The 26,608-nt window shown below is 36.3% G+C and overlaps 1 protein-coding gene across 2 annotated transcripts; it reads left to right on the forward strand.

Moving 5' to 3' along the window:
* Window positions 1-63: 63 nt before the first annotated feature.
* On the forward strand, window positions 64-26,029 carry LOC125666051 (targeting protein for Xklp2 homolog). 2 transcript variants are annotated; one of them, XM_048899165.2, is made up of 13 exons: window positions 64-400; window positions 2,215-2,349; window positions 14,705-14,807; window positions 14,951-15,394; window positions 15,586-15,880; window positions 16,562-16,721; window positions 20,495-20,648; window positions 21,259-21,472; window positions 21,673-21,777; window positions 21,982-22,152; window positions 22,807-22,950; window positions 23,087-23,198; window positions 24,563-26,029. In XM_048899165.2, the coding sequence occupies exons 1-13, from the start codon at window positions 298-300 to the stop codon at window positions 24,859-24,861; spliced, it is 2,439 nt and encodes an 812-aa protein (XP_048755122.2). In that variant the 5' UTR covers window positions 64-297; the 3' UTR covers window positions 24,862-26,029. The 2 variants fall into 2 exon arrangements, with proteins under 2 accessions (XP_048755122.2, XP_048755130.2); XM_048899173.2 differs by lacking the exon at window positions 21,982-22,152 and adding an exon at window positions 22,361-22,531.
* Window positions 26,030-26,608: the final 579 nt, after the last annotated feature.

A 26,608-nucleotide genomic window follows, 5' to 3' on the forward strand; every position in this document is an offset into this window, starting at 1 on the left:
GTTTGACAATAGCAACAAAAATCAAAAGAATAAGGAAAAATAATCCGTTTGTATCCGATTTTGAAAATTTCATTTTATAATTCATAATATTATTTCTTAACTGAAAATACTATATTTCAAATATAATTAAGATATAATATTGACTATAACATGCAAAATGAATCCAAAACCAACGATAATTTCACTTAGTTAAAAATTCTAAATAAAACCTCTTTCCTGATTGGCCAATCTTGAAAGACGTTCCTCATAGGCGGTAGATTGAAACTTTCGTATAGGCCTAACTGCTGAGTAAAAAGTATGTCCACGTACTTTTTGGGTGATGATGTGTGGGAGTATAATGCCCCGCAGTATGTTGATTTTGCAGCTGGCGAAGATGATCCCAACGCAGATGCATGGTTTGGTAAGGTCTTATACAAATTGCTAGTCGAAATTGGTTCACCTTTCTCATTGTATGTACTCTTAGTCTATGACACTAATTGCATGGCATAGGCTAGCGTATAATTCTTGTTTTTAACCATGAGAAGCTTTTGTCAGTTTATCCTGTTCCAGTCTAACATCATGTAGCCCAAAAGTTTCATTGATTTCTACAACTTTGTAAGAAAATACGTCTTATAATATACATAGATCTTCATGATCATCTACACTGCAAACTGTTATTTGGAATTTTTGATAACAATGCCCATGGAATTTTAGGCGTAAAAATATCGAAAAAAAAAATCAAGATTCTTAGAAAGCAATATTCCTTCTCCAGGGGTGTGGTTTTTCCTCTGTTCAGAGGAAATCCTCTCATTGGCTCAATTTTCAAAAAAGTGAAACACTGGGTTTGATCTAAAGTGACAGAAAATGATATTTTTCCTGGTAGGGTTCAGCATTTTCCTTCCTTTTTGACCTCTGATTTCTGAGGAATTTAGTCACAGCCCCGCTTGTCTGAAAGGGATCCGGTCAGAATAGGTCCTCGGTACAGCACCCCTAGTCCGAAATATTTGACATTTTCCTGGCTTTTTTATGATTTTGATATTTACCGTGCCAGGAAAATGTCAGAACCGGTGCCATTATGTAAACTGGAAATCCAGTTGGAAGCGGCATTCTCGGGCTGATTTTAAATACTTTTGGAGTCGAATTCAATGTTAAACTCATAATTAATCAATAAAAGAATGCTTCTTGTACTTACTAATGTGAACTTCCGCCTTTTTCCAACCTGCGTCATGGTGACCCTTTGGGTGATGTTTTTAGGGGTAAAAAATATTTTTTTATGCCGCAGAAATTTGCGTCAACGGAAACACTGCATTGAATACCTTCCTTTGGTCACTTTCATCTTATTCTTTAATGAAAAGTAATCCGCTCGTGGTTAAATGATGAAAAATTACAAGAGGTTCACGTTGTGATGGTTTACAACCTTAACAGCTGTGTCAGGCATGAATACAAAGCTCATCAAAGTGTTGTGGCCAAAATTTTACTAACATTAAATGCTTACATGTAAGAGAAAGTAGCAAAACTGTTTTAAGATGTACCATGCACTTATACAAAATAGACCAATCACAAACTTTATCTGGCAATGTGATCTAGATAAAATAAAGAGCTTGAACCAGATGAGAGAAGTTGATATTCTGCTAGAATGAGAAAAGCAGCTGCACAAACATAAAAATAGCAGTTCTATCAGTCTGATTCGGAGATAATTATATACAGCTATACTCTCTGTGCTTACCTTTTTATAAATACAACTGATAGCAACTTCTATTTTCCGAAAACATCTCAGACAAAATTGACAAGTATTTTATTACCATTATATAAATATGAGGAGAAGAGAGTTTTAATAAATAAGTATTAAAGGAGAAACATTTTCCAATACTGTGTTGATCTGCTGCCCAATCACCATTGTAAAATATATAGAAAATCAGTCATCTTGATATACAGTGCGGGAAGTTGTGATTTATAAAGGAAAAGGAATATACATCTGTCCATTCTCATTACCATAGTCTTAGGGAAGTGAGACCTAGGCCCTCATCTGTTTTACTGTCTTTTGTGTGTCACAACTCATTTGATCAAGTGAAGTTAAGGTCTTGATTATGTGATTGTGGTAGCATACCTATTAGCAGGGACTCTATGGAGAAGGTTTAGCTGGCTCCAATTAGTTAAAAATACTGAAAATGTTCATGTTTTCATATGACTATGAGTGTCTATGACCCATCTCATTTCTCCTATGCTTGTCATTAGATCAGCATGACGATGGAGGTAATGGTCCTTTATCCACAGAAGACATTGGTGGATCACCTCCAACTGGAAATCGGAGATTAACAAGATCCATGTGTGCTACACCTCAGAATGACAAAAACTTACCTCAGGCTACAGGTACTACTTAGGCCAAGATAAATAAATAGTCTGTTTCCTATTCCAACCTGGAAAAGAATAGGGTAGGTAGGTAGGAAAAATATTTTATTTCAACATTTTATCGTTTAAAATTCAACTTTGAGAAGTATAGTTTTATACTGTTTTTGATGATCCCAAGATGTTTCACTGCCACTAACAACCCTGTGTATTATGTAGGGTCAACATCCGGCTCACATATAAACTCTAAATAATATTACATTTCAAATCCGGCTAAATCACCAACAGAACTACTGCCCCGAACTTCACACGGCTCTGTTTTTTGGAATGCGGTTTACTGGCCAGCATAATATTGTAGTTTTGTCCATTCAGATGGACGGTCCTTCATGATGCATCACAAAAATTCTAAACAATGATTCATTGTTTTTTAGCTCACCTGAACCGAAGGTTCAAGTGAGCTATTCTGATCACATTTTGTCCGGCGTCTGTCTGTCTGTCTGTCCATCTGTAAACTTTTCACATTTTCGACTTCTTCTTCAGAACCACTGGGCCAATTTCAACCTAACTTGGCCAAAAGCATCCTTGGGTGAAGGGCTTTCAAGTTTGTTCAAATGAAGGGCCATGTCCCTTTCAAAGGGGAGATAATCGCAAAAATAGGGTGGGGTTATTTAAAAATCTTCTTCTCAAGAACCACTGGGCCAGAAGAGCTGAAATTTACCTGAAAGCTTCCTGACATATTTGCAGATTCAAGTTTGTTCAAATCATGGCCCCCGGTGGTAGGATGGGGCCACAAGGGGGTATCAAAGTTTTACATACAAATATATAGGGAAAAACTTTAAAAATCTTCTTCTCAAGAACCACTAAGCCAGAAAAGCTGAGATTTACATGAAAGCTTCCTGACATAATGCAGATTCAAGTTTGTTTAAATCATGGGCCCCTGGGGTTGGATGGGGCCACAATAAGGGATCAAAGTTTTACATACAAATATATAGGAAAAATCTTTAAAAATCATCTTCTCAAGAACCACTAAGCCAGAAAAGCTGATTTTTACATGAAAACTTTCTGACATAGTGCAGATTCAAGTTTGTTCAAATCATGGGCCCCCGGGGATAAGATGGGGCCCCAAGGGGTGGATCAAAGTTTTACACACAAATATATAGGGAAAAATCTTTAAAAATCTTCTTCTCAAGAACCACTGAGTCAGAAAAGCTGATTTTTACATGAAAACTTTCTGACATAGTGCAGATTCAAGTTTGTTCAAATCATGGCCCCCGGGGATAAGATGGGGCCCCAAGGGGTGGATCAAAGTTTTACACACAAATATATAGGGAAAAACTTTAAAAATCTTCTTCTCAAGAACCACTAAGCCAGAAAAGCTGAGATTTACATGAAAGCTTCCTGACATAATGCAGATTCAAGTTCAAATCATGGGCCCCGGGGGTTGGATGGGGCCACAATAGGGGATCAAAGTTTTACATACAAATATATAGGAAAAATCTTTAAAAGTCTTCTTCTCAAGAACCACTGAGTCAGAAAAGCTGATTTTTACATGAAAACTTCCTGACATAGTGCAGATTCAAGTTTGTTCAAATCATGGCCCCCGGGGATAGGATGGGGCCACAAGGGGGGATCAAAGTTTTACACAAATATATAGGGGAAAACTTTAAAAATCTTCTTCTCAAGAACCACTAAGCCAGAAAAGCTGAGATTTACATGAAAGCTTCCTGACATAATGCAGATTCAAGTTTGTTCAAATCATGGGCCCCGGGGGTTGGATGGGGCCACAATAGGGGATCAAAGTTTTACATACAAATATAGAAAAAAGCTTTAAAAGAACCATTGGGCCAAAGAAGTTCATATTCACATGAAAGCTTTCTGACATAGTGTAGATTCAAGTTTGCAAAGGGTAGTTTGGGCCATAATAGGGACCAAGGTTTTACATGCAAATATATATGGAAAGTCTTCAGATATGGGCCAAGGTGACTTAGGTGAGCGATGTGGCCCATGGGCCTCTTGTTTACCGTAGTCATAAAGTTTTCTCCCTCTTGATGTTTACATTTTCCTATTGTAATTGCCTGTCACAGGGCTCACACTGGACCACAATTTTGAGTCGCAGCATGGCGTGCGTGCATCGACTCCTATACGTTTACTGTTAGATCTATAGTTCATGTGTATTATTCAAGCATATACAACATATCATATATATGTCTCTTATTATTCTTACATGATGTATACAACATAGCTTTGATTAACTTTTATCATAAATCATTATGGTATTCTTATGGGAGTCAAGTCAACTCGTACCCTGACCGACTCGTACCCAATAGGTCAACTCGTACCCAAAAGGCAAAAGTCAACTCGTACCCAAGAATCTGGTTACGAGTTGACTCCTCCTCTTCAATTGATGACAACTCGTACCTAAGCGATATGTCACTTATATGCGCATAGGTATATTGTTTTATGGGCAGATTCTTGGGTACGAGTTGACTTTGCCTTTTGGGTACGAGTCGGTCAGGGTACGAGTTGACTAGAAATCTTATTATGATAAAGTGAAAATTGTATTTCAGCAGATAGCTTTTCAGTCAGTCTAGATGCCATTTCAGCACAATCATGGTTTTATTTTCAAATACTGTTTTTGGCTAAGTTGACTTAATTCTATTTCACACCAGAAAAAAATTAGGAGTATTTCATAGCCTATAACTGGCTATATTAAATAAAGACAAGAAATGAGTTTCTATATGTTTATTAATTATGTTATTAGTGTAAATGACATATAATACTCAGAAAAAGTCACTGATGACAAAGTTACTGAAGATTAATTTCTGTAAACATAACACATCATCATAGTTTAACATATCACATTACTCAAAGAATTCTCTTAAGAATTCTCTTAAGAATACTGTTTTCATCTTGAAATCCAGAATGACAAGGTGGTCCTTTAGTGAATCTCATGTGGAGAAGGGACTTCAGGAAGTCTGAAATAAATTTTGAATGGATTAAGATGATGTGAAGTCAAAAGATGATAGCATAGCAATTTCAGAAGAACCTACAATTTTGTGTTTCCTTATGGCCATTTTCCAAAGACCTCAAGAATGATGCAATTTCCCAACATTCCTCCATTTAATAGTAACTGACCTAGTCCAAAATAGGTAGCTCCCCAGTAATGACATGGCTCGGGGTATCTCCCCAGTATATTACGATATGTAGGCAACTCGCACGTGCACAGTTAATTTTATTCACACTTACCTGCACATAGAGGATCAACCCTTTGTCTTGTGTAAACTGCTAAATAAACAAGACGCCCCTAAGTCTTATTGTTTCCATGCTACAGGGTATCCACATTCATTCTGCGCAGGTAAAACATCCCCGAGGCTGTTTGGATGCCCACAGCTGACATTCAAGATGGCGCCAAGATATCTAAAATACGAAATGTCCGTGTCGCATTTTCCCCCTGAAAAATCGCAAAATGCGATGGGCAGCGCGAGCCCTGTTGTCAGCAATGTGCTTGGCAAGCACGCTGCCATTTGCGCATAGGATATATATGTATTTCCTCAAACAAGCAAGTGTTCGAGATTAGGATTTCTAATAGTGAAACCGAAATTGTTTACTTCCGGAATATATATCGGCGGATAAATTTTTAAGGGTCGACTCAAATATTTTAGGGTCGGTCGGGGAACCGGAAACACACAATTTATTTATCTTGGCCTTATGATGACATGTAGAACTAATTCTCAGACAATAATGAGGAGCTTAGAATGGTATCTAACCATGTTTATCTTGATTTTTAAAAAAATTTAAAACACTACATATGTATTATGAGACCCACATTGTACTTGTATGTTTAATGAGAGTAATAAACTGATTGTCCTTCTATTGGTTATGGTTAATGCATATAGGTAAATATAAATGTATTCAGAATTGCTACTGTGGATTTACAGTAAGTGTGAACGAGACATATCGGCAAGTACATGACGTGCTCCAGATAGTTCATTGGAAAGTCCCCGAGTGATTTTAAAGAGCGCTTTTGATAGGTCGGTTAAATTATAGGTAGGCGGTCCCAAGTAATCGGCATTATATTATCTCGTGCCTAACAAGTGTAAGTTTCACTATTTGATTTCAGTGTAAATTGCACCGTACGTAGCGTGAGATTCAATATCGGTTTTGATTTGACAACGGAGATTTGAGATTACATGAATAAAATGTCTTGTAAAGTTTATGTTATATATAGTAGATATCTGCATGTATAAAAGTGATGGGATATCTTATAAAGAAAAAAAATATAAGATGTCTTATAAAAGATACAAGATGTCTCGTAAACTTTAGAAGATATAACTTTTATCAGATACCTTATAAATTTTATCTTTTAAACAGGAATAACCGTGTTATACTTATAATCCATCGCAGTATCAATAGGTATGGGAGGGGGAATACAGGGTGAAAAAGGCGAGCTCCGATATGTAAAGAAAAGGCAGGATAGCAATATCCCAGAATTCAAATAGTGCTGAATATTGAAAAGAAAAAAAAATTACGGGATCGAAAATGCTGCGGGAAAAGGCAGGGTCCGCAGTTGCCTCTATACCCCAATAAAAATTGAAAGGTTACTCCCTTAAATTTCTGTAGATACTTGTCAGTTTTAAGTGATCAGAAATTTCAGTACATGTTTCTATAGGCGATTTTGTCCGTTTAAGAACAATGCTTTTGTTTTGTTGTCTCTTTCACATTCGCAGTTTCCATATCATTATTTTAAAATAAATCTCTCAGAGGATATTTTCGAAATCTTGCAAAGCATTGGAAAAGATTGATGTCGGAAAAATTTCTAAATTCAAATAGTTAGGGGGAAGAGGGGGTAAAAACTCGTAAGTTTCTGTCATCCGACATCGATTACACGTTAGTGGGGAAAAAAGACAACTGACTTTAAAACCACATGATAATACATTTTTTAAATAAACGTTTAATAGTTTCAATGTACACTTTCATTTGTTTTACTTGTTAATCAATTAGTTTCAACATACTTCATATTTAGTTTTGTATTGGGGGGGAGGGGTGTCTTGGTGAGAACTATGCGAACTCAGTTTTCTCTAACATTGAACATTTGATCTCGCCCCTAAAATAATTTGTCAGATTAAGTAATAAGATCAATAGATATTCTACTTCGAGAAAACATTTATTTTCAACACATGGCATACTTTGATGTCTTTTACTGTTATATATACCCACATTTTCGTAAGAAATTCGGAAGTAACCATCGCTAGATACTGTAAATTGAATGAACAACGGCAAGTTCTGTGAATTCTAGCAAAAACTAAATTCCCCAAACCATCCCTCTCCTGTACATGTAACACATTATTAAAGAAATTCAGCATTTCGTTAGCATTAGACGCGCCTTCTATAACGTCATAATAAACCACAGCAAAAGTCGATTGTTAATGTTGCGATACTAGCGTACCTTTGAACCTATATCACTGGTCCACCCCTAACTGTATGTCCATAAGAGTTTGAAATTTTATCAATAAAGTTAATAAAATGTACTTGATTGACCAAGCCTTGAGCTATGGTCAATCAAGTACATTCTATTAACTTTATTGATAAAATTTCAAGCTCCTATGGTATGTCCATGATTGCGATTACCCGTTGTACGAACGCGACACTCGCTTCGTCAATATATATATATAGTCTCTTTTTTTGGAAGTAAAATACAGGAAAAACTCTAAACACGGTCGAAATATTTCAAAACTATTTTAAAATGTAACGCCTGAGGATTATAAAATGAAAGCGCTTGCGTTAAATTTTTAACTTTGTGTACTGTTTATTCTATTTCTTTTAATATATATATATATATATATATATATATATATATATATATATAACTGACTCGGTCTAAATTGCAATAAAATCAGTAGCAAAGAAGTTCTCAACACTTCGTTCATGTTCAGACCACGGGCTCGTCACGAATTGACCCTCTCTATTCTATATTTACATTTATTTGTGAATATAGAATAGACGATGTCAAATTTTAAACACACAAATATTTCGTGACGAGTCCCTGTGTTCAGACGAAATATGCTTCTCTTGGATTTTCTTTGCAGTTTCTTGAAAGTCATTTCCCTAAAAATTTCTCGCAGCTCTACAAATTAAAGACACCTTTGGTACATTGTCAGGGGTACAAATATTTCTTCTTAATAAATTTTGTCTGATTTCTCTATTAATATACACTTGATTTCTTTTTAATTTCATACTCGATAAACAAAAGTACATTCGGTGTGAGCTTCGTTGGCGACATTTTCGGTGCAAGAGTTCCCATGATTGACAATTTTATAACGTGGCCTTTGCGACGCCTAATTTCTTACTGATTTTACCATAAAATAAACCCTCGGCATGTAATTTTAAAATCAACGTCATTGTTTTAGTTGGTATTGGTTTTCCCTTTTCGCAGTCTCTTCCATCGTGCTAAAAGATTATGTAATGACACGCTAGTGTAGACATGTGTGACCATCTAAAATTATTTTTATTCCTGCCCCTTTAAATATTGGTCCAACCGCAGTGATTGTTCTTTCCTTAATGCATCATCATTGACAGATTTGTTTTTAAACCAACTATCCGAGACCTCGAATGAACTTGAGAAGCTTAGTCGTTCACACTTACTGTAAATTCACAGTATATCCTAAGACAAAGTTCTAGGTGAATATCTACTCAGTACTGGTTATGAAAATCATTTTGATGTAAGTAAGGTTTTATACATATACATGTTTCCTCTATGTCAAATGATACTAAGTAGTTGTTATCTCAATCTTAAAAGAACGTATCATACTATCAAGGGTACTGGAGATGGAATAGCATCTGTCACCCAAATAACTGCAAGAGAGGGAGGGGGCAGGGGATTTACGAAATCTGTAATAGTGTTCTGTGTTCATTGGCGCAGCAAATACAATGATGATGTGTGTGGAGTTAGTGGTAGATACCTGTACGTGGTGCAGGGTTGGATATTATTTTAAAAATTTCAAAAGAATTCGTACTGTGATACTGAGAACTGATGTGTAATTATAATATCTTTATACTTCATTTTGTGGATTAACATGTTCAATAATCAGTGCTCCAAGTTGCGAGTAAAACGGTCGCATTTGCGACCAGAAAATCAATTTTGCGACTAGAGATTATAATTAAGTCGCATTTTCGCGAGTGGAGAAAATTTGGGCATCCAGTAAAATTTTAGAATCGGGATCGGAAGTCTGAATAAATATTTTTCAGTCTCGGTCAAAACAATCAAGATGGCAGGAAAACGAGGTTTAGAGCACTTTGGATTTATCAATAGTAAAAAGCAGAAACCTCAGTCTAGTACATGTAACAAAGAAATTCAAGAATCACACGGAGAAAGTTCTGCATCAAAAGATCATGTAGCAGCGTCTAAAGAGAAATACAAAAGTAAAGGAAGAACCCCAGTCCTGAAATGGCGGAGGGAATTTTCATGATGGCAAAATGTTTTGCAGAATTTGTGAGGCCAATTAGCCAGCAACGTCCACCATTTCTGGACACCCGTTGTCCTATTTCGCCACGACCGAGTGTACATCTTTCAAACGTGGAAGTGTGACTATTCACGTTAACAGTAAGAGTCTACAGGTCTTTGTCCGTGACTTAGGGCTGGGACGATTCAGGGTTAGCTCGATTCGGTTCGGTTTCGATTCAGAACAGCACGGTTCGGTTATTTTCGATTCGGTTCATGTCAAGTCCAATTTATCTACTGACAGCACACAAATCAACAATTTTAATGACTGAGTAGTATATTTGATTTTATTCAAGTTATATAACTATGTCGTCATTTGTAAAATCATATATATCTATTTATAATGACATTTTATAACTTTGATAGAAAAAAGAAAACATTGCAAGTCTATTAAAATTTGTTACATTAATGTGCTGCATAAGTTTTGGATTATTAAACAAATCTATAGTGAATCTAAAATGTATATGATATTGGTTTCATTGATATGTAAAAATTCAACTATTCTATCAATTGAGAGTCTTTTAAAATCTTTTCTTTATTGATTTACTTCTCTCATATTACCTGTCAAATCTGTGTCATTACCTACGGTGTTGATTTCATTCCACCACTGACAGAAATGCTAAATGACATGTAAAGATAAACTGCAATGATCTTACGGACCATATTCTGTTGGTATCTGAGTGGTGAAAATGCTAACTTGTAACACAGTAATGATTTAAATCTCTGATGCATAAAAAACCACATGTTCTGCACATCACTTGGACGCCATATTTGTTGTTTTGGTGTATGTAAAATCTAAACCGAACCGAACCGAAATCCGGAATTTGTCATCGGTGCATCGAATCGAATGGTATGAATCGCGGTGCACCGAAATTTTCGGTGCACCGCACAGCCTACCGTGACTGCATTATTAGCAGTAATAGTCAAGCGGGGCAACTGTTGCTGTTGATTTTCAAAGACGATCAAACTCGGGATGTAGTGTTCTTATTGATGCTGGTACTAATTGTTCAGCAAAAGATCCAACAAAACTAGAAGCTCTTATTCGCATGATAAGCAGTAAAGACCCACTTATTGAGAACTTTAAAGCAAATCCTTGTGTGGAACGCTGGGTTTTCTTCTCCAGAACCGTACTGTAAAATATACAGGATGGCCCTATGCAATACAACTTTTACCAGAGTAAATACTTGACTTGTTAGCATCCAGCATGTTTCACAGTACATTTCTATTCAGTTTAAAAATAAAACAAACAAAATACATTACACTGTACATGGGTGTTGATTTTTTACTTAAAGGATATTCATATCTAAAAAAAACTTGTAAGTCTTATTTACAGTCTTTTACTATGGGAGTAGAAATTTTGAAAATGGCGACCAGAAATGTTTTTAGGTCGCAATTTTGCGACCTGATATTGGATGCGACTTGGAGCACTGATAATAACAAAAATACTAAAAGAATTCAGTAATTTGTGAAAACTATGTGAATTTAGTTTTTTGTCAGAAATTGAAGTAAATTGATCTCGCCCCTAAATGGGAGAGGTTTTTAAAGTTGATAGAACTTGTAACCGATCCTTTTGTATATCTATACAGTGAAATATGTTCAAATCATTAACTAAAACAACTACTATATGGTTACCGTTTGACCAGGTTTTTTTTTAGAATTATTATTAAAATTCCCAAATCATCAAAACAAATCAAAGCAGGATAGCTTTGTTCATAAATCATCTTCACAGGCCTACACAGTACAATTATTGCTTGAAAATTGTTAAGTAAACTTAATGTTTTCGGCCTTTGCTTATTCAAATGAGGTAAGCTTTGACCAAATTGAAAGTCAGAAGGAGACCAATTATATCTTAATGCACTAGGGTTTTTCCCCCCTAAATCCTTGTATGAAGCATTTTCCCCAAATTTAAGCAAATGCACCTTTTGTTTTTTTCTTCTCCTTTTTTATGTCACCTGAATTCATTCAGGTGACCTATTGCTATCTGTTTTTGTCCGTCGTCGTGCGTTAACATTTGAACATTTTCAGCTTCTTCTCTGAAACCCCTGAACCAATTTCAACCAATTTTGGCATATAGCATCTGTGGGTGGAGGGGAACAAAAATTGTGAAATTCGTGGTCCCTGTCCCTCTGGGGCCTGAGGGGTGGGGCAAAAACCATCAAAATGAGTGTAATTTTAAAAATTCTTCTTCTTTACTCCTGGACATCAAGAAGCCAAACTGTGGGCATAATTATAATGAGCATTGAGCCTTCTACCAAAATTGTGAAATTCATGGCCCCTGGGGCAGGGGTTCTTGTGTTAGGGTGGGGCTCTATTGGTCATATAGTGAAAATGTAGAAATTCTTTGAAAATCTTCTCTGTCTCTGGGTATTAAGTAGACAAACTAATAGCATGGTAATGATGAGCAAGGATGCCCCTTTATACCCCCCGCAACAAGTTGTGGGGGGGGGGGGGGGGGGGGGGGTATACTGGAATCGGGTTGTCCGTCCGTCCGTCTGTAGACGCAATGGTTTCCGGGCTCTAAAGCATTATCCTTTCCACCTACCGTCACCATATCATACATATGGACTACCCATAGGATGAAGATGTTCCCTATCGATTTTGGGGTCAAAAGGTCACGTGCACTGGACATTGAAGTAGCAATATGGTTTCCGGGCTCTAAAGTGTTATCCTTTCCACCTACAGTCACCATATCATACATATGGACTACCCATAGGATGAAGATGTTCCCTATCGATTTTGGGGTCAAAAGGTCAAAGGTCACGTGCACTGGACATTGAAGTAGCAATATGGTTTCCGGGCTCTAAAGTGTTATCCTTTCCACCTACAGTCACCATATCATACATATGGACTACCCATGGGATGAAGATGATCCCTATCGATTTTGGGGTCAAAAGGTCAAAGGTCACGCACATTGGACATCGAAGTAGCAATATGGTTTCCGGGCCCTAAAGCGTTATCCTTTCCACCTACAGTCACCATATCATACATATGGACTACCCATGGGATGAAGATGTTCCCTATCGATTTTGGGGTCAAAAGGTCAAAGGTCATGCGCACGGGACATTAGGGCTGTGCGGTGCACCGAAAATTTCGGTGCACCGCGATTCATACCATTCGATTCGATGCACCGATTACAAATTCCGGATTTCGGTTCGGTTTAGATTTTACTTACACCAAAACAACAAATATGGCGTCCGAGTGATGTTGAAAACATGTGGGTTTTTTTATGCAACGGAGATTTAAATCACTACTGTGTTAAGAGTTAGCATTTTCACCACTCAGATACCAACAGAATATGGTCCGTAAGATCATTGCAGATTATCTTTACATGGCATATAGCATTTCTGTCAGTGGTGGAGTGAAATCAACATCGTAGGTAATGACACAGATTTGACAGTTAACATGAGAGAAGTAAATCAATAAAGGAGAGATTTTCAAAGACTCTCAATTGATACAATTGTTGAATTTTTGCATATCAATGAAAACAATATCATATACATTTTAGATTCACTATAGATTTGTTTAATAATCCAAAACTTATGCAGCACATTAATATAACAAATTTTGATAGACTGTCAGTGTTTTCTTTTTTCTATCAAAGTTATAAAATGCCATTATGAATAGATATGATGTTTACAAATGACAACATATAGTTATATAACTTGAATTTAATCAAATCAAATATGCTACTCATTAAAATTGTTAATTTTTGTGGTGTCATTAGATAAATTGGACCTAACATGAACCGAATCGAAAATAACCGAACCGTGCTGTTCTGAATCGAAACCGAACCGAATCGAGCTAACCCTGAATCGTCCCAGCCCTACTGGACATCGAAGTAGCAACACTCAGAAAAGAGGTAGTTTATACCTATTACCAACACCCTTTGGGAGATTGGGGTAAGCGGGGGGTATTCTTAGTGAGCATTGCTCACAGTACCTCTTGTTAAAAATTGTGAAATTCATGGCCCCTGGATCAGGGCTTCTGGTGCTAGGGTGGGGCTCTATAAGTCATATAGTGAAAATGCATTATTTCTTTGAAAATCTTCTTCTCTGTCCTTGGGTATTAAGTAGACAAACCAATAGCATGGTTATGATGAGCAAGGATGCCTCTTTCAAAATTGTGAAATTCATGGCCCCTGGGTCAGGGGTTCTGGTATTAGGGTGGGGCCCTATTGATCATATAGTGAAAATGCATTTTATTTCTTTGAAAATCTTCTCCTCTGCTGCTGGGTATTAAGTAGACAAACTAATAGTATGATAATGATGATCAAGGATGCTTCTTTCAAAACTGAAATTTATGGCCCCTGGGTCAGGGGTTCTGGTGCAAAGGCGGGGCTGACCACATAGCTATTCATTGTTTCTTCCATCCAAAAGTAAAATTCTTATATTTAAACACAAACCTAATTCAAACATTGGAAGGTTGTTACATGATACTCAGGTGACCTATAAGGCCCCTGGGCCTCTTGTTTTCAATTAGGAAGGCCCAGGTCCCTGATATTAAGACTTTAAAAAAAAACTATGGGTGCAGACTTGCATGTATGAGTTTTCTTTGGAAGGACGTATAAGCCATATATAATTTGAATGTTACATCTGACCTATATTTTCTGGATGAGTGATGAGGCTACAGTTTTTGCAGCAGGCAGTGTGATTCATATGCTGCATCAGACCTTTATTTACCATACATATTTCTACATTTTCACTCGAGTGGCTGACCACAATCTGACACATATACTCCTTTTCTTTCCCCCACAAATTGTACCTCGCCTATTGAGCTTTGTTGTCTTCTGACATTTTTTTCTTTTTTAAAATTGAACACTGTTAGATGGTATTCAGATAGTCAGACATTCCTATATATATGAATACCTTTATAATTTTGCAGAAAAGAAAAGGACACCTGCCCAGAAAAAAAAAGTAGAGCAACCCACTAGAATCATGATTACCAAAGATGCATGTGGTGGATCCAAAACTTTAGATAACACAAAGCAAGTTTCAGTATTAGATATCAGCCATTTATACCTATACAGTAAATCGTAAATGATGTAAAACAATTTTATGTATAAATGTACTAGGAATAACTTTTTATGTATTATTGTATTTTCAATTATCCTCAACTTTTTTCATTTAGGAAAACTGCTCTACCATCCAAACCAATACATTCACAAATCAAGTCTGAAAACACAACAGAGACAAGGGGAAGGTCAAGGTCACTGAAACGGACCAATTCTATGAGAGAAGTCAAATCCAAAGAAGAGTTACAGAAAAGACGATCAGCTGATCCAGCCAAGTCTGGCCCTGTACCCACAGCTAGCAAGGCTCCAGAAAAGACTCTCTCAAATCCAAATATTAACAGGACTAAGTCCATGGTCAGAAGGAGTGCCGGAGGGCCACAGAGAAGTGTCAAAGGGACCCCTGTCCGTTCCCGATCAACTGGTGGTGATGCACGTGCCAGAACAAACTCTACCTCAAGCGTACCTTGCAACAGTACTTCCAATTCCTCACAGAATGAATGTACAGCACCATCATCCAAGATGCCAAAATTAACTATACCTACAACTCCAACATTCATGAGGTGGTGTTTATTTCCACTGACTACATGCATATATAGCTGTCAATCTGTCTCTGACCAATTTATTTTTGCTGTTACCGCGTGTATTCAAAACATTTTCTATTGATGAAATAAGAAGCAATGTAATCTTTGATGTATAGAATTTGGGCTTGAATTTGTACATGACACAGGTGATATTTTGTTGTCAATTGTAGGAGAAAGCCACTTGGGAAGACTGATAAAGTGAAAAGCAGTGCACAACAGCAGATGGAAGAAATAGCAAATATTAAAGCAGAATTTAACAAAAGGAAGAAACTGGCACAGAAGTCGTATGAAACTGCCATGAAGTCAACAGGATATGTGCCCATACATTCCAAGGTGGAACCTACAAAACCAGAAAATTTCCACTTTCAGACTGACAGTCGCATAAAGACCACTCACCACTCTAGCGCTGATCAGAAAGCTGACTTTGTTAGAATTCTGCGATCAAACTCCAGGGGAAGATCAGCAGTAAGTATATTGAAGGACAGCGGTAGGGCATGTTACTGTAGGTTAATTGTATCAATCTTATGAGGTTAAATTTCATAACAGTTTTTCATTTCACCTCTTTACAAATGGGAAATAATTAAGAAAAGTGGTTTAATATCTTTTATTTCATAACAAAACAATGACAATTAAAGTCTGAGGAATCTCCGATGTCACAATGTAAAAGCGGGTATTAAATTCTGAGGAATCGTGTTCCTGTTAGAAGCCATTTTTAAATTATGAACTTCGATCCCGACTATTAAAAGGGCAATTTTTAAACCCAACATTATATCGTATCGTTGAAACACGGTATTGTATATCGCTGGACAGGCGTATACCGGTACATTTCGATATATCGATATATTGATTCACCCCTAGTCTGTATATGTCCATCCCTTTGCATCTAGGTAACAATGTAATTAAATAAAACAACATTAGAAATGCATACTTATGGCCAGATGTTTGAAGGTCAGTCATATAATCTGAAGCTTATTCATTTCTCCAAGTTTGAAAGAAGCACTCATTGCACCATCAACATCCAAGTGATGCAACACTTCTATGCACATGTCAATAAAGTCTTTGTTGTGGTTTTTTCCAGCAGTCTTTTAAGGAATAGATAAATGACATTGCACTACTATGACAAAAGTCCAAATTTATTTTTCACAGGGTCATGCTGAGAGGGTACCCACTAAACCTCAACCTTTCAAGCTCTCCGAGAGCAAAAAACAAAAAGCTGAAACGGACTCGGATACATACAAGAGCGTGGCAGAGCAACTGGTTGCTTTCCATAAACAAACTCCAGACCGGTTTCATTCTCAATCCAAAAGTAAGTTACTACAAATCATTTAATATGTTCATTGTAATGCTGCTTAAAAATTGCGATATAGTACAGTACCACTTGATAATTACCTTTAAAAGAAATTTCAACTGCTATATTCAAAATGCAAGGGTTTTGAGAATTAGGTTGTGTATTGCACAATATGTATATGAACATGCAATATGATGTGTATCACTATACAGTTGTCACAACATTGATAACTTAAGATTTCTTGGTTTTCTTTTGTTAATTTTGTAGTGGTATTTCCAAGATAAAAATCACAAGACATACTGCATTAACATGTACCACATTAACAGTACCGCAGAGCTGCCAACCCTCACGATTTTGGTGTAAGACTTACGATTTTAGGGCTGAAAATACGACTTACGATTTCACTGTACATCTTCTGATTTTCGCTTATTTGACATTTTGAAATTTTTAGAGCTGTCCGTCATTGTTTTTTACTTTTATAATAAGCAAGCTATAGTCGTTACAATGTTTGTTTGCATAGTCTATATCTATATAGAGTCTAGATCATTTTAATGCTCTAAAATAAACAATATGGCAGCTGCTACTAAACGTAAAGCATGTGTTGATGGAAATAACAACAATACTCCCCCAAAGAAGAAAGCCTAATGGAGCTAGAAATTCAAAGAACATTATGCAAGTACACTGTAATCATCTATTCGTTTCAAAGTCAGAAAGGAGGAGTTTGTATACGTGTACAATCTGTTTGACAAACTTCAAAACTTCAACATTTCTCACGGCGGCGAAAATGACAAAAAAAAACTTGCCAGAATAACTGATTCAGTAACTAAAATTATATATATAATATATAAAAACTTGCCAGAATAACTGACACAGTAACTGTAAAATTATGCAATATACTAATGTAACTATTTTTTACCCAAGTTTTAGAAAGTAAAATCAATAAAAGATGTATTTGATCTTTTGCAGTTGTAAAATGTATCACAATTAGTATGTCTAAATTCATTAAATTTGGAATTGAAATGTGCCTAAAATTGCTCAGGTTACATGTTTATTCATAAAAAAAATCTCCAGCGGCAGGGGGTCTAGGCGGCCCCCTGACCCCCACCTTACTATTTTCCATTTTATAATGTTGGCAGCTCTGGTACAGGATAAAAAATTCCAAGTTTTCTCATTGGCTGAAATCCAACAAAATGGAAAAAATACAGTGTTATATTTACCTGCATGTCACTTTGAGTTGAATATACAATGTGATATTTCATACGCCCGTCATTAGACGGGACGTATTATGTTATGGCGCTGTCCGTCCGACTGGCTGTCTATCCGTCCGTCTCGGGTCATGTTTTCCGAACTTTTTTCCAAAACAGATGCATGTACAACTTTGAAATTTAGTCACAATATCTCCCTCAAGAATTGTAAGAGTGAGTTTGCATTTCAGCTGGATTGGTCCATCCTTGACCTACTTTTTTGAAAAAATAAGTCAAACAGTTTTCCGGGCTTTTTTTCATTACGGATACAGATATTGCCCTGAAATGTAGTCAGAGGCTTCATCTTCGAGGAATACAAGTTCATTTTACATTTCAGCGGGATTGGTCCATCCTTGACCTACTTTTTGGAAAAAATTAGGTCAAACAGTTTTCCGGGCTTTTTTTCATTATGGATACAGATATTGCCCTGATAATTAGTCAAAGGCTTCCTCTCAGAGGAATACAAGATCATTATGCATTTCAGCAGGATTGGTCCATCCTTGACCTACTTTTGGACTAAAAATAGGTCAGACAGTTTTCCGGACTTTTTTTCATTATGGATACAGATATTGCCCTGAAATTTAGTCAGAGGCTTCCTCTTGGAGGAATACAAGTTCAGTTTGCATTTCAGCGGGATTGGTCCATCCTTGACCTTTTTGGAAAGAATTAGGTCAAACAGTTTTCCAGGCTTTTTTTCGTTACAGATAAAGATATTGCCCTGATATTTAGTCAAAGGCTCACTGTCCGACGGGCATATATTATACCATTTGCAGTACTCTTGTTATTTTTCTAAAATTGGACCAAAATTAGGCCACATAAAATTAATTCTCTGGTTCTCAGGCCAATTTTCTCAAAAACAGGTGAGGGAGGGAGGCTTCTTATTATTCATTTTTCTTAGCAATAAGATAGATGAGGGAGGCGTTTTTTTAAATCCCGAACTTGTCAGGAAAAAACTTTAAATGTAAAAGTTCTTTAACTGAATCATAATCTCGGTAGACTTTCCTTTATCTTGGTCATCAACAACAGAATTTATGGCCTGGACATCTGAACTAGAGACTGTAGAGCTCTAAATGTATAGGGTACCCATGTTTGCCAATGAGAACAATAAACCAAATGATGTAAATTTCTACTCTGTATTCTAGAATATATATAAACAATCTATATTACTACCAAAGTTCATCCTGAAATTCAGTTTACTTCCCAAGATATGCAGAAACGATTTCAGACAAATGTTTGTGCATTGCAACAAGCAATTACATAGAATGTGCAACATAAGATATCATTTTTAAGTCAAATTTCTTACCCCAATTCGTAAAATGAGTTCCATAATAACTCCAACTTCGTGACTGAAAATTGGAAAAGCTGTAAAAAAAAAAATTTAAAAAAAATTTAAAAAAATTGTCTGCTCTTTCACTTTTGACACCGACGGTACTAAATACCCAAAAAGGATGAATGACTCAAAAATGATTAAGAGGCTCAAACATTAATTTTGGTACATAATAATTTAATATAATGCATAAATTATGCTAATAACAAGTCTTATAAAGATACACAGCTTTTGATATGTCTAGTTGTTAACATTCGTGCTTGACAATTTGGAATAATGAAGTCATTATGGGTAATTAGTGGCACCAGTCTATAATGGCTGTAATCCTTGGTATAGATGGCTTTACAATTTTCACTCACTTTAAGCTATTACGGAACCTTATGAATTGGGGTAAAAAAAATTGTATATAACATTTACTCATGAACCGATTCGGAAGATTCAAGAGAATTCCCAATGCAGAAAGGGCAATTCAGAATGAATGTGAATTTTTTACCCTAGATACGTAAGCGCATTACCACCTTTTTATTTTATTGAAAAATCGGCAATGTGGCAACCACAAAACAGATGCGAGCAGGCCTGAGAACCGTAATTTCTATTTTATTTGGCCTTAAATTGGGAATTTCCAAATTGATACTATTAATCACTATTTTGGTTGTTCAAAGAAAACTTGAATCTTTATTCACTTTTAAGTTTTAACTACTGTATACAGAATTTTCAGCCTTCTACATTTGCATACGGTTTCGCCTAGTTTTTAATTTGTCCAAATACAGTTGTGTTAAAGAGAGAGAACTGTTTTGCTCATTTTTGAGTTTGTCCACTGACGAGGGCGAAGGGGACAAAATGAAATGGGGATGAATATTTCCCTGCATGTAGGTTTTGCATTATAATTGTAAAGAAACTTGAAAATGTGACTCCTATTATAGACTGGAGTGAATGACATTGAACCTGATCTAAAGATGACCATATATTTTGTGAAGTATTTCATCAGTAGGGGCATTTGTGTTTTTTACTGCTGAATATTAGAATTCAGCTTAGATATACAGAACAGGAAAAGTATTATAAATTTCATAACCCTTGGTGCAAGTGATACTTTTTCACTAATACTCGGGTGATTTATAAGGTCTGTGGGCCTCTTATTATGTTAGGTACTAGAAACTGCATGTACTCAGTAGTGATGTATATGTATTCAATTTATATGATATGTACTTTTCAAACAAAAGAACCTGAGAGACCAAGGATGATGCCGTCTCGCTCTCCAGTGTCTGGGCTCACTGTGCCAAAAACTCCAAATTTTGAATCTACCAGCCGTCGTCGTCCTGTACTGGTTCCAAGTCAGAAAGACCTCGAGGAAAAAGAACTCGAAGAAATGAAAAAGTGAGTCTTCTCTGATAATACTTATTAAAGATAATGTATATATGATCTAGAATTATCCTTTGAAAGTTTCTTATACCGTAAGGTATGAAATACAGTTTATCATAAAGTATGAGGTCATCCAAGTTAATAGAATTTGATAGTGTGTGTATAAAGCACAGAGATATGGGTACCCACTTCCATCCCTACTCGGTGTTTTAACTCAAGGCTTGTGGAACCAAACCTGCTAGCACCGTGTGACCAGTGCACTAGACCACTCTTATAAATCAAATTTATTCTGAATATTTCATCAAATTTAAAGGAGAATTAAATTCGGCAGAGGAATTCGAGAAAAAATGGGGTGAAAATCACAATAATCATGCTTCAGTAATTTCCTTGTTTGCTCAGGCTGAAGAGCCTTATCACTATGACATCACAATATACCTAACAGCTTTAACATAGCCTACTATGAGATGTAACGTAGTTAGTAGGCTATGATGTCGTGGCTAGTAAAGCGATGATAGTCACTATTATGACATTAGTTTTTGACATTGCATATTTCAGCCGAATGATCAGTGTCCTGCCTATCTTTAATGAACTTGCTCATGCTGTATTTATACATCCTTTCTTTCAGAAAGCAATTCAAAGCTCATCCAGTGAACAAAAGGATTTTAACCAACCCCAATACTGGCATTAAGAAGGTGGCCCCGAAACCTGCCACGAAGTTTGAAGAGTTCGACTTGGAATGTGGGAAGCGGCCCCACAACAGGAGTCTTAAAGCAGACAAAGATGAAAAATTTGAATTTCATGCCCAGCCTGCACCAAAGAAAATCCTTGAAGGACCAGTGGTAAATTAAATTGAGAATTCTTTTATGATATTGTACTCGTTGGGATTTAAAAATATGGTTTTTAAAAACATGATGTATTCGTAGTATTGAAGATATATTTAGGTCAGTTTGTAGTACCCTCCTTTTGGATGTGTATTAGAAATTGTTAGGTACAAGTTTTTCCAACATATTATATTGTATTGTTATCATTTTCTGGACAGGGTGTAAAGCCAGCCAGACCTCTTCCCCTGACCCATCCTCAATCCCCAGCATTTGCACTCCGACAGCGTGTGCGGCTTCCTCTGCCAAAAGAGGAGGAGGAGGAGGTATTTTGCATAGAATGCTATGAAAATCATAAAGAGCTATACTCATTTGATTATTTTTTTAAGCTTGTGACTGCAATGAAGAAAGAAAGTACATGTATTAAGATATGTACGTAGTTTCTAAGGAAAGTATGATAGAGGTTGGTTTTTATCTCATTTAGAAGAATAGGAGTAAATGCGTGTTATATTATGCATGGCACATTTCAGATAGACAAAAGTTTATCCAGAAAAAGAGTTGCTCATCATGGTGTTCCTTTTCAACCCAATCTGAGCCACAAGAGCACTGTCCCTCAACCATTCTCTTTTGAGGACAGGGACAAATCTCGAATGGCTCAGAAAATAACGACCATCGATCATTATCTTGAAGAGGAAAAAAAGGTTAGATTGAGACTATGACACATGGGATCAAAAGGAGCGACAGACTGAATTTGAAATAGATTTTTACAGCTGATTTCTACTGTAGGTTTCTAAGTTACAGTTAGATTTCAGCTGTAGGAATTTTTGTCGAATTTGAATGCCTGTCACTGGATTTGGTCTCATTGTAATTATTACATCTTTCACCATGTTTTGTAAATGTGCACACTAGGTGTCTAAGGTGATGAAGAGTCATCCAGTCCCCCATGCAGGTGTACCTTTCCAGCCGGTTCTAAATCACAAGTGTACGGTTCCGGCTCCGTTCACATTTGAGGAAAGAGACAAACTTACCTTGGCTAGAAAGCAAGAAAAGATTGAGGAAATTTATGAGGAGGAGAGGAAGGTAGTACATTTGTACTGCATGTATACGCAATGCCTGCATATACTGCTGGTTTCCTCTACATTGCATTACAAGTTTAATTTTGATTTTATACATACTATTCATATCTATTCATGCATGCATATCGTCTTTATGTTAGATAATTTGTAAAATTTGAACGTATTGTTCTTGTACACTATATTTGTATTTGGTAATGGGGATTATTCTGCTGTAATACTGCTGGCCATGTAAATATTTTTAAAAGTATGATGCCTAAGGCTTACTTTCCAAATGTCCAGATGAGAGAATTCCATGCCCATCCTCTACCTGTCGGTGAGGACTTGCTCCCTCCCAAGAAAAAGAAACCAGTGACCATCCCTGAACCATTTGAACTGGAGGCTGATGAAAGAGGAGCAAAAAGACTGCAAGAATTCAGTCAAAAGGTTTCTTTCTTTTTCTTCCTTTCTGTATTCCATTTTATGATGACAGAATTTCTCTAATGTGTCACTTTAATCATGTGGGAAGTATGTCGCTTTTATAGAGAGTGAATTTTTATTAAAGTTGCTAATGCCAATGTAGGTTGAAGAGGAGAACAAGCACTTGAAGGAACAAGCCAAGTTTAAAGCTCATCCGGCCAAAGTGATCCTCCAGGAACCTTTCTGTCCACAGAAGTCAACAAAGCCTCTCACAGGTACACAGTAATATGTGAATGAATGTTGTCTGCAGTGAACACATTTTCCAGTTAGTGTAGGCATTGGGTTTTTTTCAGTATGGTACAAATTTACACCAAGTCCACTGTCGCAGGAAATTTGTGTTTTAAAAAGAATATGTACATTGAAAAAATGATGCTACATATGCATTGTCAGTTGGCCATTTCAATGACATCTGCCAAACAGTGATCAATAATCCAAAGTGTGTGGGTGTGTGTCATGATTTCTTTAACAGTGGACATAAGAAATATAATGTACACCTGTACAAGAAGAACAACTTGCTTTGTGTATTAGTTACCTGTGAATAAACATCTGTCATTTTCATGTTGTTTCCAACGTACAGTAAAAGGACTTGGAATAAAATAATTTATGTTGTGCATCAATTGAACAGTAAATAAGCACCATACCAGTTATCACAATTCACCTTTGAATTAGAACGCTTTGGTCGATATAGTATTGCATTGTGTGACGACACAATTGAATCTGTTTGTAATGCAATTGCGAAATGCAAAAGAAACGCTCATTGGTCCATATGTATAAGTCCGCCCAAATTCTCTTATACGGGAGTAGTCAGCATTTGAAAACATAACACCCAGATGCTAGATGGAAAAAAAACTTCAAAGGAAGAAAGAGAAAAAGTTGTATTCTTGTGTTGTTTCATAAATTTAATATTAAAAAAAATCTTAACATATTTTCCTACTATACTTGTGCCCAAACATACCTTCAAATATTTATTAAAGCCCCATACGACCCAAAAACTCGATCACAGCTTTTGATGATTTCGTTCGTAGACGAAGCCATGTTAGGTAGCCAGTCAATTCGAATCCCGGTTCATTTCCATACTGGCACAATAGCGTCTAGATGTGTACTAATACCCCACCAATATTTTAGTTAAATAGTTTAAATAATATACCGCCCCAGTCCCATTAAATGATAATTATTCAAATAGCTAAACTCACGGCAATACGGCTTTCATTAGTCATGGGCGGCCGCGCCGGCCGGTCTCCATCTAATGGGCTTATGTAGCATTTTCGTTAATCAAGATCTTATTTTACCTTTACAAAAACTATATGTTTTAATTTCTATTAATTATTCATAAAAATATTTGGTTTCATGCCAACTTAAAAATCTGCAGAATTTCTTACCTGCAGACAAAACAAATTGTCAATCCCTGAAATTTTAACTTTAATGGTTGAAATATGTGTATCTACAGTAGCAAAATTTAAAGTTATGAAATGATGTGCATTTCTTCTGGCAAGCCCAGATTTTACTTTCATTTGCATGTAGATGTAGAATTAGATAGAGCAATAACATTGGTAATGTCACACACTTTCGTTTTTAACAGATATCAGTGGATTTGAGTTGAATACGGAGCAGAGATCACAAAAAAGAGAACATTTTGAAATGTATAAGAAGGCCCGAGAAGCTGAAATTGAAGCAGCCAAACGCCGAAGAGAACTGCAGAGAGAGGAGGAGGAAAAAGCTGCTGTTGCCAAAATGAGAGCGGAAGCTGTCCACAAATCTCAGCCTGTTAAACGGTACAAGTCACTGGAAGTCCTGCCAAGTGATCGGCCTTTAACATTTGCAGAGTCACCGAAGTTTGAAACGGACCGCAGACTTCGAAGCAAAGTCAACTGTTTCTAAATCAGGTTTAAAGGTTAAAAAGGTTTATATTTACTATCTGTAGAATTTCAAGGGGGAAAAGAGGTTCCTTGTAAAGGTGTTGTAAAACATTCACTGTTTTATTACCTGGGTAGATTTTTACCACACCTGTATCACATTTTTAGGCTTTTACTAATTCTGGATGAATGTGTTGATAATTTTATAATGCCCAGACATACATGTACAGTATAGTAGTAAGCATTTGGTTGGAGTATTACGTGATATACTGTTCAGTTTTAAGTCTTCTACCCAGTTAGAGATAGGGGTAGTATTCTCCCGGTCTGGCGACTTTCTCACTGTCACTTCTTGCATAGCTTTTCCCCACGTGTATTTTGTTATTACGTACAGATTCATACACGTACTGAAAGTATTATGTTGGCTCATGGTTTATCACTGAACTTGTACTCTTTGTAAGTTTTTCATACTAGAATTACACATACAATCATCTTTGATATATTTCCTGAGTTTCATTAGTGGTGTATAAATTTATTTGAATGCCGTCATGCTTGTGATCAGTTTGTCCACTCCTCTAGCACAGGATGGAGACTTCATATTTTGGAAGGTCAAGGTTAAGACAATAGATCAAGTAATTTGTATTTAGTCAGGTCAAATTTGCCACAAAGGACTTGGCCATGGTCACAAGTGCAGAGTGTTTCACAAATGCATTTGTTTTCTATTAGGTTTTCACACAAATATCTTTCTTACCTAAGTGAAAATGAAATAATTCAACTCTGAATTATTTTCATTCATGCAGGTTTGGGATACTTGGTGACAGTTTTGTTATTGGGAATCTGAAATCTGCTAAAATCTGTGATCTGGTAAAATTGTGTGTAATTTAGTTTTAAAAGATGTAAATGAACATTTGCTATACATGAAATGTATTTGTTTTTATTTGATTTACATGCATATCCATTTATTAATGACATCTGTAAACTGTTAAGAAAGGAAATTTAATCAAATCCTCTGATTGACTTTTCTAACAGTAAAGTGTAAATGGGGAAAACATGTTTTGATATGCTTTGTTTTTTAATGTGTACATATGTTTGAACATAAAATGTATATCAATAGCACAAATATAAATGTAATTTGACATTGTTTTTCTAAATGTAGATAATAGTAGGAATAAAATAATGTCTGAATAAAAATCAAATGCTCTGTTTTAGTTGGTGTTATTTTAGCTCACCTGAGCGGAAAGCTCAATTGAGCTTTTCTGATCGCCTGTTGTCCGTCTGTCTGTAAACTTTTTACATTTTCGACTTCTTCTCCGGAACCACTGGGCCAATTTCAACCAAACTTGGCCAAAAGCATTCTTGGGTGAAGGGCTTTCAAGTGTATTGAAATGAAGGGCCATGTTCCTTTCCAAGGGGAGATAATCACAAAAATAGGGTGTGGTCATTTAAAAATCTAATCAAAAACCACTAAGCCGGAAAAGCTGAAATTTACATGAAAGCTTCCTGACATAGTGCAGATTTTTAAAGTTTGTTAAAATCATGGCCCCCGGGGATAGGATGGGGCCACAAAGGGGGGGGGGGGGTAAAAGTTTTGCATATAAATAAAGCCAGGTAAAATTAGGCATGGGACCTTGAAAATACTTCAACATAAGCGGAGTATTCGAGATTACCCTGTTCGAAATATCAGAAGTTTTTCAAATCATTTATATAGGGAAAGCGGCCGGGATTGGCGGTCGACTTCGACTCAAGCGGGGTATTCGAGACAAACCATATTCGAG

This window comes from Ostrea edulis, chromosome 1 (genome assembly GCF_947568905.1).
Source record: "Ostrea edulis chromosome 1, xbOstEdul1.1, whole genome shotgun sequence".
Classification (NCBI taxonomy): domain Eukaryota; kingdom Metazoa; phylum Mollusca; class Bivalvia; order Ostreida; family Ostreidae; genus Ostrea; species Ostrea edulis.

Coding starts and splice junctions, on each gene's coding strand:
- LOC125666051 (XM_048899165.2), top strand. CDS start 298: ATGTCCACGTACTTTTTGGGTGATGATGTGTGGGAGTATAATGCCCCG. Junction 15,395..15,585: donor ACAACTCCAACATTCATGAG/GTGGTGTTTATT, acceptor TGTCAATTGTAG/GAGAAAGCCACTTGGGAAGA. Junction 22,153..22,806: donor ATCTTGAAGAGGAAAAAAAG/GTTAGATTGAGA, acceptor CCAAATGTCCAG/ATGAGAGAATTCCATGCCCA.